The 9,994-nt window shown below is 43.3% G+C and overlaps 1 protein-coding gene across 1 annotated transcript; it reads right to left on the bottom strand.

Moving 5' to 3' along the window:
* Nucleotides 1–261: 261 nt before the first annotated feature.
* CCNO (cyclin O) lies at nt 262–6,189 on the bottom strand. The gene is made up of 3 exons (XM_081929972.1): nt 5,507–6,189; nt 2,742–2,927; nt 262–1,180 (listed from the first exon to the last, which is right to left on the bottom strand). The coding sequence occupies exons 1-3, from the start codon at nt 5,837–5,839 to the stop codon at nt 701–703; spliced, it is 999 nt and encodes a 332-aa protein (XP_081786098.1). The 5' UTR covers nt 5,840–6,189; the 3' UTR covers nt 262–700.
* Between the last annotated feature and the right edge of the window lie 3,805 nt (nt 6,190–9,994).

Raw genomic sequence — 9,994 nt, 5'->3', positions numbered from 1 at the left:
TAAACACATTTACTAGATGGTAAGCTTCCTTGGGCACAGGGGACTTACTTCAAAGTAAGCATGCACAGTATTGTGCTGTAAGGGACACAATATAGGACTGAGTCGTTTTTAATACCTGGTGGTTGCACCAAACACAGTCAAATGGTGGGTGGGTTGAAGGATGTGTGGAAGTGTGGTAGGCGGGGGGTATTGCTGAATTCTTCCTCCCTGTAACCCTCAATCCACATAAGAGGAAACAAAAAAGGTGACATGCCAATGCCATTACAGACAATTACTGATAAAAGCTTTATTAGATAAATGCCTTTACAGTACTTTTGTCTTTCCTATGGTTGAGCACTGAACTATCATCTCAATAAATACAAGCAGGCATAATGTACACTGTTTACAACTTCAATTTGTTACTTAAAATAATGCAAGTGCAATATAAGACAGGTTTACTGTGCAAATAAGAATTTGAAATTACATTTAAAAGATTAGAGAAGCCATTGCTTAGTAGATTACGTTCTAAACCAACAACATAGCTTCCATTACAAATAAATATCATGTAAAACTCATTGAAGAGACTATTGAACAAAAGTTTAAAAAGAGAATACTGTTATTTTAGAGGTATTGCAACTATCAGTGGTCCTTCTGTACATGCATTTGAAAAATCGGACAAACTTTCAAATGCACGGTCTTCAAGTATTTTTGTTTGGTCGGCTCATTTTTCTAAGTGCAGACACTGATCTGAAATCTCAGGGGGTAGCACCAGAGGCAAAGAGTCCTCATTCAGAGACACCAGTAAGTGCAGCTTGTCCAAGCAATCTTGTAAAACCCCCTCTGGATAGTCACTTAATTGCAAGTCCAGCGGTTTCTGATGCTGCAACATCTGATCAGCCAGGCCCAAGCAACAAACAGCCAGCAAGGAAGGCATGTATTTGTTGAAAGCATAGTCGGCCAGGCTAAGTTCAGCCACCCCTTTGGCCAGAGCTTTGGCATTCTCGGCCTCCCAGGCGTCAACTTCACAAGCCTCCATCCGCATATGAGTGAAGTGTTCCAGGAAGAAGCTGATGGTGGGGGCTGCCAGGTTGAAGTGGAGTTTGTTCAGAATGATGCACTCCAGGTTGCAGAGCTGCTGGCGAGAGAAAGTGTCACAGCAAAGAGCGAGGAGCTGTTTCGCCTTGGGTGGGTGCACTTCCACCTGAAAGGCATGCAAAGGAAAGAGTGCACACCATTAGCACAAAATATAAAAGAAAACAATGCCTGTGGGTATTTCCAAAACTGGTACAAATGTGTTACTGCTATTACATTCCCAAAGGTAAAAGCACTTCTCATTTATCACCTGTAATTTAGTCAAGGTCAGATGCAATGCAACTAAACAGGAACACTTTTAATATACTGCCCACCTCCAGCCTGGTGGGAGTTCAACATAAGCTTAACTCTCTTCTAGCTAAATTGGAAGTCAGGAACCTTGTGGCCTAATTTCATGTGACTGATGAGGAAGGAAGAAACAGGGAGAAAGGGAATGTGGAGAGAGAAAGCACACACATGCTCAGAGGGGTGGCAGAAGCAGAAATAACGAAAGGAGCACCCTAGCTACTCTTGATTCTAATTCTCCCTATTACAGCCACCAGCCCCATCGACCTCTGGCCTACCCCTCCCCGCCAACAGATTACTCCTGAGGAAAAATGGTGCTTAACAGAAAAAGTTTCCTACTTCTGATTCAAAGCAAGAGAATTAAATTGCCTCAATTTGACTGTACACAATTATATTTTTTAAGGTTGTTGCTCATCTCTACAACTGCTGTGCACACCTTCCCTGTTTGGGAGAAATGTGGTGAACACAGTGGTTTAGATCCTAAGTTATGCTAGTTTAACTTCACAGAACTAAAAGTTCCTGTTCTCTCCTCCCAACTGCAGCTATCTGTGACCACATAAAAACCTCTCTTGGAGGGTCAAGGGTCTTTCCTGAACTAAATGAGATGGGGGTTTGAGGGGCTGCCTATGGAAAGAGGAATGGGAAACTTTCCTTCTATAAATGTCCTTATGATATCTTATGATCCAAACATGAGTTCAGGTGATCTCCCCACATGTTCTTTCTCACTTTGTACAGGAAGACTCCTTATCTTTCCAATAGGCTTTTTGAGGGGCACAGATGGCTGCAAGGAGGAAGGAAGGAACAGGAAACTTTCATTCTGTGAACTTCCTTAAGTTAACTTATCTGATCTTAGGATCCAAGGGATATCAAGCTGTTAGCAGTGAAATACTTTCTGGAAAGGCCCTAAGAGTCTGAGCTACATGTCTGCCATATTATTTACATTCTTTCATATAAAAATGAATCTGTTAGGATGGAAATGGGTTGAGATATTTGAATTTATGAACAGATCTTTAGTATCAGAGTACAAAGCAATGTAACATACAAGTGACCCAACTGTAGTCAGGAACCTCATGTAACTTATTGGAGCCACTTAAATCACTATGGTTCAGAGATCCCTTCTGTTATATGCTGTTCTTATAGTATGTATTCAATAGCAATAACAAACCATACTACCTAAACAAAGGAGAGGGCTGTTATTATGATGATGATTATTTTACTATTAGGCAATCTGTCAGTATGTTTTTTATTAAGTTTTTATCATCGATGTTTCGTAACGTGTTTCTAATGCTGTACGTGGTCCTGAGATATTTTAATAAAGGGAAGTATATAAACTGAATTAATCATAATAATAAAAAACAAAGGGGAGAGCCTCTAAGTCCTTGTACCTGTTTGCAAGAGATGAAGAGGGAGGTGACCCCTAGGAGTTGGAAGCAGTCAGCAGCCACTGGGGTGGTGGTAAGGAAGCGGTCTAGAGTGTTTACTGCCAGGCATAAGGACTCAAAAGAGAAGCCAAAGTGTTTATGCACTGGAATTAGCCAGCTGATCAGTTTGCACCGAGCCTCTGCAGTTATCTGGGAAGCAGAGAAGAGAAAAGGTTACGATGGGAAAAGAGGCAATAATGAAATATAGAGGCAACCATTTACTGTATTATAGACTCTTATTAATGAGAACCAAAATATTACATCAAAGTTTTAGGACATTTACTGAATTCCTTACTCCTGCCTTGTAAATAAGTACTATGTATTAGTTTCAACTGAAATAACAAAATTATTCTCCCATGTGTAATGATTTTTGTGAACACCAGTGACAGGAATCAAAGAAACCAGATTATCAAAAGAGCTGCCTGGTTTCATGATGGAGGTTTTTTTTAAAAAAAATTGTTTTAAGATTTTTGCAATTTTTGTGGTGGCTGCAGAAACCATCATGCACAAGGCTACAACATAAAGCTTATGTCCCACATGCACAAATAGAGGAGTTATAAAGGACTGCGTAAATGCTGAAAGTAGACATACAACCTTTTCACAAATGGAAGCAGACTGCTGTACACAAAAATGGGAAAATATATTCTAAGAGGAGGCATGTACGGAGATGTACTACTCTTTCTTCAGTGTCTCCCACATAGAAACAATGAAGCACATATTGGGGTAGAGGGTGAAAAGTAGTAATGGGGTTCATCTAGGCTTGCCATATGTCAGGAAAATTCCTGACATGTCCTGGTTTTTGGGGGGTGGATTTTGCCGAAGCGGCAAAATGTCAGGGAAAACCCAGATGTATGGCAACGCGATGGGGAAAGCAGCAGAAACAGCTCCAAAAGCTTATTTTGGGGGGAGGTTTCCCCGAAAAAGCTCAACAATTTGGGTGGTTTCCTAGGTTCATCTCTCCACATACCATCTCTAAGTGTTCAGATGCACTTTTACTTTTTAAGCCCACTTCTATTTCATGATCTCTTACTTGCAGTTGTTGTGAACTTCATTTCCCTAGTTATTATGACTGACTTATAATCCACACCCATTGTTGTCATTTAACATTGGTAGTATTTAGTATTTAATTACACCATATTATATATGGGATCCTAGTTGCCCTTTATTGTCACCACTCCATTGCACAGCTCACGTGATGGGTGTACCAACATCTATTTTTTGGTACAATACCTACCAAACATTTACGTGCAACAAAAGACACACACATTTCATGGTGCACACTTTCCCCCTAACCCTCCTTTGTAGTTAAATTGTGTGTGAAAGGTATAGGGAAATACAGTAAAGTGTGAAAAGATATTTGTGTGTGAAAATGCTTTCATGAGGTTATAAAGCCACTCATACTCTATTTTTCAGCAGTAGCCTCCACAGACTTCACTGGAGTCGAAAAGCAGGAAACGACTGAGAACTGAGTAAATTCGAAGCAGTATGTGGGATGCTTTACAAATGTTAAGCATCAGCTTAAGATGTTCACAGGAAAGCAACGTGCCAGAGGTAGAATGAGATTGCAGAGCACAAGCACAGCATGCCAGACAACTATATGCAGATAAATATGCTATTCTTTGCAGTTGCCAAAAATGACAAAGACATACAAAAAAATTACAGTTACAGATAGGTAGCCGTGTTGGTCTGCCATAGTCAAGAAGTGTGCATATCTGAAGAAGTGTGCATGCACACGAAAGCTCATACCAAGAACTAACTTAGTTGGTCTTTAAGGTGCTACTAAAAAAATTACAGTACGTGTAACAAAGATGGTGATGTTGGATGTGGAAAATGAAAGATATATTCCAGAATGCATTTTCTAGATACAAGCCAGAGCGTGGTGTATAATTGGTACTCTCTGAGACTCCCTCTAAATGTCCAATCTCTTTTAAGTTCAGGTTCCACTCCACTGACAGCTCTTCCCAATAACCTCTGATCATAACTTCCCAATGTCTCTCAAGGACAGCCTGTCAGGAGCATTAAGCTTTATCTTATCATGTGGTTCTGTCATCCCAAATTTGCCTAAGAGAAAGCCTTCGGGGTCTGTTTTCTGCACAGAAAACACATGAAAACTGACCATCTTGTGTGACGACCACATCTATTAGTGTAGCCAGGATTTATGTTAAGCGGGGGGCAGAACCTCATTTAGTTATTTTTATTGATTTACGTGATTTACACCCATGGTATTTGTGTGAGGATCAGCTGGAAAGCAGCTTTCTCTAGCATGTGTATGGATAAACACTGAAACACGTGTATCTGTGATGCCGATCTACCCAGTTTCATACGGCTTCCTACACAAAAAAGTTAGGGGCCGGGGGACACAATGGAAGGAAAAGAAAGAAGAAATCTAGGACTCTTCATACATTACACTGAATGTGCATAATGGGGAAGAGCCGGACCGCACCTCTTGTCTCCGCCCCAAAACAACCTATGAAATATCTTACCTGTGCACTAAGTGTACTCCAGAAGACTGTACACGGGAGCCGGGACTTTGCCCAGTCAGAGTGGACACAGTTTACAGGATTCGGTGTCAGAAAGAGATGAGAACAAGAGTGTACAAAATACATGAGTAGATGCTCACTTTCTAACCTCGACAAGAGTTGCCCGCGATTCCCTTTTGTGTATTTCATTCGGGCTGGGGGTGTGTGAAAAAAGCAAAACCCCGCCACCTCCACCCACCCTCCGCTTACTTGCGGCTGCTGGGCCAGCGGGTCGAGCGGGTGGAACTTGCCCTCCAGCTCCTTTCGGAAGCGGTACCAGCTCTGCCCGTAGTCGCGGAAGGTCTGCCTCTCCAGGGCTCGCATGGGCTCGCAGCGGCGGCGACCCGGGGACCCAGCCCGGCCGGAGAGGAGCCCCACCGGGGGGGCCTTGCTCTTCTTGACCGGCGCGCGGAGCCCGAGGCCGGCCTCGACGGCGCCGGGGGCCTCGGGGCGCTCCTCGGGGGTCACGTCCTCCGCCCGCTGCCGCTTGAGCGGAGGGCTCCGCCGCCTGCCCGGAGCCTCGCCAGGGCGGGTCGTCACCATGCTGCCGCTCCGGCTGCTGCTGCCGCGCTTATTGCCGCCTCCCGGGCAGCGCCGAGGAGCAGAAGGCGCGCGGGGCCGGCTATATGTTAGGGAGCGACGCCCCGCCCCTGGTCCCGCCCGCCGAGGGCAGCGCTTCCCCGGCCCTCCACTTCGACGGCTTTCCCGGCGAAAGAACCGCTCTCGGTTCTTCGGCGGCGGGCCGCCTTTTTCCCGCTTGTGCAACTAACTGCTGCAAGCCTGGAGGCGGGGGAAGAGTGTGGGGCGCCCGTCAAGCGCCGAGGGGACCCAAGAGGGCCTTTCTTCCACCCCTCGCGAAACTCCTATTTCCTCCAAATAAACTTCCCCGTGGGGTCGCCTGCCATTTTGTTGTGGTATTTATTTCCAGCCCCCACCGGGGCCTCGCCTGATCTCCCCATTCGAAATGGGCATCGAAATAGTCATGATTTAAGCACAGACATTCAATAATACACTTCAAAACAGGGTCGTTTGTGTTTTTAATTCGTTTATTTAGCAGCTCCCCACGTTTGGCTTCTCTTCCCCCCCCCCCCCGCCAAGCTGGTGGGATTTCCTGGCCTGCAAAAAAAAAAGAGAAGGTCCCTTCACAAACGCGTGCGAGCAAAAAAAGAAAAAAGGGTGACAAGGACGACGCCATTTTCCTTCACGGCCACGGAACCTAACTGCCAAGTATCCCCACTCCACGATACAAGCTATATTCTCTGTTCATTCAGACGAACTGGTACACGCACCCAGGGTTTTACTGCACTCGGGTCCATCTGCCACATGAAAGCCACCAGAAAGGTTGCTAAGCGGTGGCAGTCCCATATGGCTTAGATGTCTATTCCAGGCCACCTTGAAGCCACCTTTTCCATTTAAAAGTTCAAGATGGCTTACCAAAGTTGCATCAAAAATAGGCCTGACTTGAAGTGCTTTACACCAGGGGGATAAACTTTTTGATCCACTAAGAAGGTGTGCGGTCTGTTAATCGGATGACCTTTTTAAAAAAGCCGGCTGATGGAAATTTCCACCTTAGAAGAGGCATCTCCCTACCTTACACAGAAGGGAATGTCTCTCCCAAGACAATGCTCTTGTGTTATTTGTTTTTAGATTTAATATACCTAATTAGTCCATTTTAAACTTTCACTGGTTGACAGCCGTTGTTAAAATAGTTGCTTAGCAAATTGGGTCCCAAAAATGGCATGGAAATTCTACAAGGAATGTGCAGTGGTGGCACAAAGATACCAGGCAATTCAGTAAAGTGCCTCTATATTTCAGGTGCCCCCCAGGATAGAGTCACTGCTACATGTAAGCCGTTCTGCCACATCAAAGCATTTCCAGGCAGCTTATATGTTACTGGTGTATTGTTGTTGTTTAGTCATTTAGTCGTTTCCAACTCTTTGTGACCCCTTGGACCAGAGCACGCCAGGCACTCCTGTCCTCCACTGACACCCGCAGTTTGGTCAAACTCATCTTAGTAGCTTAGAGAATACTGTCCAACCATCTCGTCCTCTGTTGTCCCCTTCCCCTTGTGCCCTCAATCTTTCCCAGCATCAGGGTCTTTTCCAGGGAGTCTTCTCTTCTCATGAGGTGGCCAAAGTATTGGAGCCTCAGCTTCACGATCTGTCCTTCCAGTGAGCACTCAGGGCTGAATTCCTTAAGAATAGATAGGTTTGATCTTCTTGCAGTCCATGGGACTCTCAAGAGTCTACTCCAGCACCATAATTCAAAAGCATCAATTATTCGGTGATCAGCCTTCTTTATGGTCCAGCTCTCACTTCCATACATCACTACTGGGAAAACCATAGCTTTAACTATACGGACCCAATACTGGTGTATTAGACCCTCACAAAGTTCCTTCTAATTTTATCTTTAATAGTAGCACAGGAATGCATGGCTGAAATAAATGGATGATGATGCAGTCAGCAATGTCTTGTTCCCTAGTACATAGTCCCATGCTGATTCTTGTTGTCTGGATATGCTGTAGATTATGGCATTATTCAATAGAATGTTATACATACATGGCAAGGAAGCTTCCTGCAAGTTTGGATCCAGACTAAGTTGCAGTTAGGTTCTACTGAAGTCAACTTGAAAAGTTAGTAAGATTGATATATTTCAGTGGGAACTGGCACTGTAACACTATCCATGTCTACTCAGAAGTCTCATTGGGTTCAATGGTTCACCTGAAATGTGCAAGACCCTGTATCCAACCGGTACAACTCTTTCTGATTGCTACTAGACCTTGCCCCCAAATCCAAGCCATTCTAATCATTCCATCACATGTGCTGCTTGGAATGTTGGAACGGTAGTTTCTATTAAGAGGAATCATTATCAATATTTTGACTGTTAGGTGCACAAATGTCATGTTTTGAGAGACTTTTCTGCTGTGTTTTGCACTACATGTGTACCACGTTTCAACTTGTTGCAAATCTTTGAAGTACCTTATCCATGACACTTAGGACATTTGCTAGCTCTCAAAATGAGTTCTATTTTCAGAGGGTTTTTTCTACTAAACACAGTGCCTTGGATTACACATGTACAATATTTGAAATGTCAGGGTTGTAATTATCTAACAATTTCACTAGCTGCCGTATTGAGAAAATGATCTCACTCTGCAGATTGGTACATTATCTAGTCAATTTAATAACAATCTGTTAAAACAAGTAAAAAGGAGGATCGGGCAGGAACACCTTTTCACAGGTCTTGGTCTTCTGATGTAGTTGTGCAGGGCAGACATTGCCCTCAATGCAACAATGTACCCAAAATGCAGCACTTCATTCTTTTGGATATGAGTAAAAGGCAACTCACAACTAAAGTAGGAAGTAAAGTGGAATCATTTTCCAAAACAAAATGGTTAATCTGGGGGTAGCATTTTGATGAGGACAATGTTATGTGGATGGTGCAATTAACTTGCGTGTATGAGCAGTGCAAGTCCGTCATAAATTGATATATGTGCATCAGCTCTGCCCTAAAGACCCCAGACATCAAAAATTAAGTTGTGTTCTTAACTGCATAGCCCTGTTCTGGACAGCTTCTTGTTCATTGCTTTGGGAGAGTGGAGCAGGATGAAGAGAACTCCTTTTTATATATTCAAATACTCAAAAGTCCGTGAAATTTCATGGGAAAGAGGGTTTATTGAAACTAGGGGTGTTCTTGCCTTGTCTTACACCTCCCCAGATCTTCTACTCTCTATGCACCCCCTCCCAAACATTGCTACGACCCGCTATTATATTCTTCTTGCTTACGACTGAAATGTAAGGTGTCCCCCTCAAAATAACCTCTGCCATATTACATCATACTCCTAGGAATGAATGTAACCATTCATTTATGGAGGAGAAAGTAAAGGGATTCAAAGCGCAGGGGGATATTATGAGAGCAGCGACTAAATCTGTTCTTTCCCTTGGGGATCTCAACCATTAAAAAGCTAGCTTACTCCTAGCCGTCTAATCATAAACTGTTCTTTACTCCAGGTGACTCTAGTAATTAAGTATCAACACTGCTACTAGCTGCATAATGCTGAATTTTTTCTTGATCACAGAGCAGTGTTATGACCCTAACAGACAGATGTGTGTATCTGTTCCAACTGGTACTTCCATTAGACACGAAGAATTATAAACACTACCAAGACCTTCTAAAAAGAGTACCAAGAGATCTCCTGCAAGGTAGAAAAGCTCAGGAAAATGGGGTGAAGAGTTCCAAAATGGAAAACAAGTGTTTTTGTCACAAATACTTCAGAGAGCTATCCTAAAGTGGAAAGTTTCTTACAACCTCTTATAGGTTGTTGTGGTTTTGACATTATGCTGAAACCATAAACTTCCCCCATAAGCAAGCCTCTCTATAGAACAGAGAAACATGCCAGGTTGCAGCCCGTCACTTAAAAAGCACATCTATAATGTGAAGTTTCTTTAGCTTAATGTCTGAAAAGCAATTTATTCAGGCAAATTGCTCCCTCTGCTGGATCCATGAAGCAAGCTATCAGACTAGTTTTGTATGTTGCGTGATATAATCCTCTACATTAAATTTAGTAATTTCTTTCTCTTCCTTCCTTCCTTCGGTTCCCAGAATATATGTAAATCATAGCTTATACCTCCTCAATTTAAGATGCATGTTGTTTACCAAACAACCTTGTATTTTTAAGCATACTACTTTGCAATTCCTATT

The sequence above is a fragment of the Podarcis melisellensis genome (genome assembly GCF_964234715.1).
Source record: "Podarcis melisellensis genome assembly, chromosome: 11".
Lineage (NCBI taxonomy): Eukaryota > Metazoa > Chordata > Lepidosauria > Squamata > Lacertidae > Podarcis > Podarcis melisellensis.
The sequence above is the reverse complement of the archived record's forward strand: the minus strand, read 5'-3'. Positions and strand labels throughout refer to the sequence as shown.

Excerpts from the sequence above, each read along its gene's own strand:
- CCNO (XM_081929972.1), bottom strand. The coding sequence starts at position 5,839 with ATGGTGACGACCCGCCCTGGCGAGGCTCCGGGCAGGCGGCGGAGCCCT. Across the intron at positions 2,928-5,506 it reads CGCTGGCCCAGCAGCCGCAA|ATAACTGCAGAGGCTCGGTG; the intron begins GTAAGCGGAGGG and ends TCTGCTTCCCAG. Across the intron at positions 1,181-2,741 it reads TCTTCATCTCTTGCAAACAG|GTGGAAGTGCACCCACCCAA; the intron begins GTACAAGGACTT and ends CATGCCTTTCAG.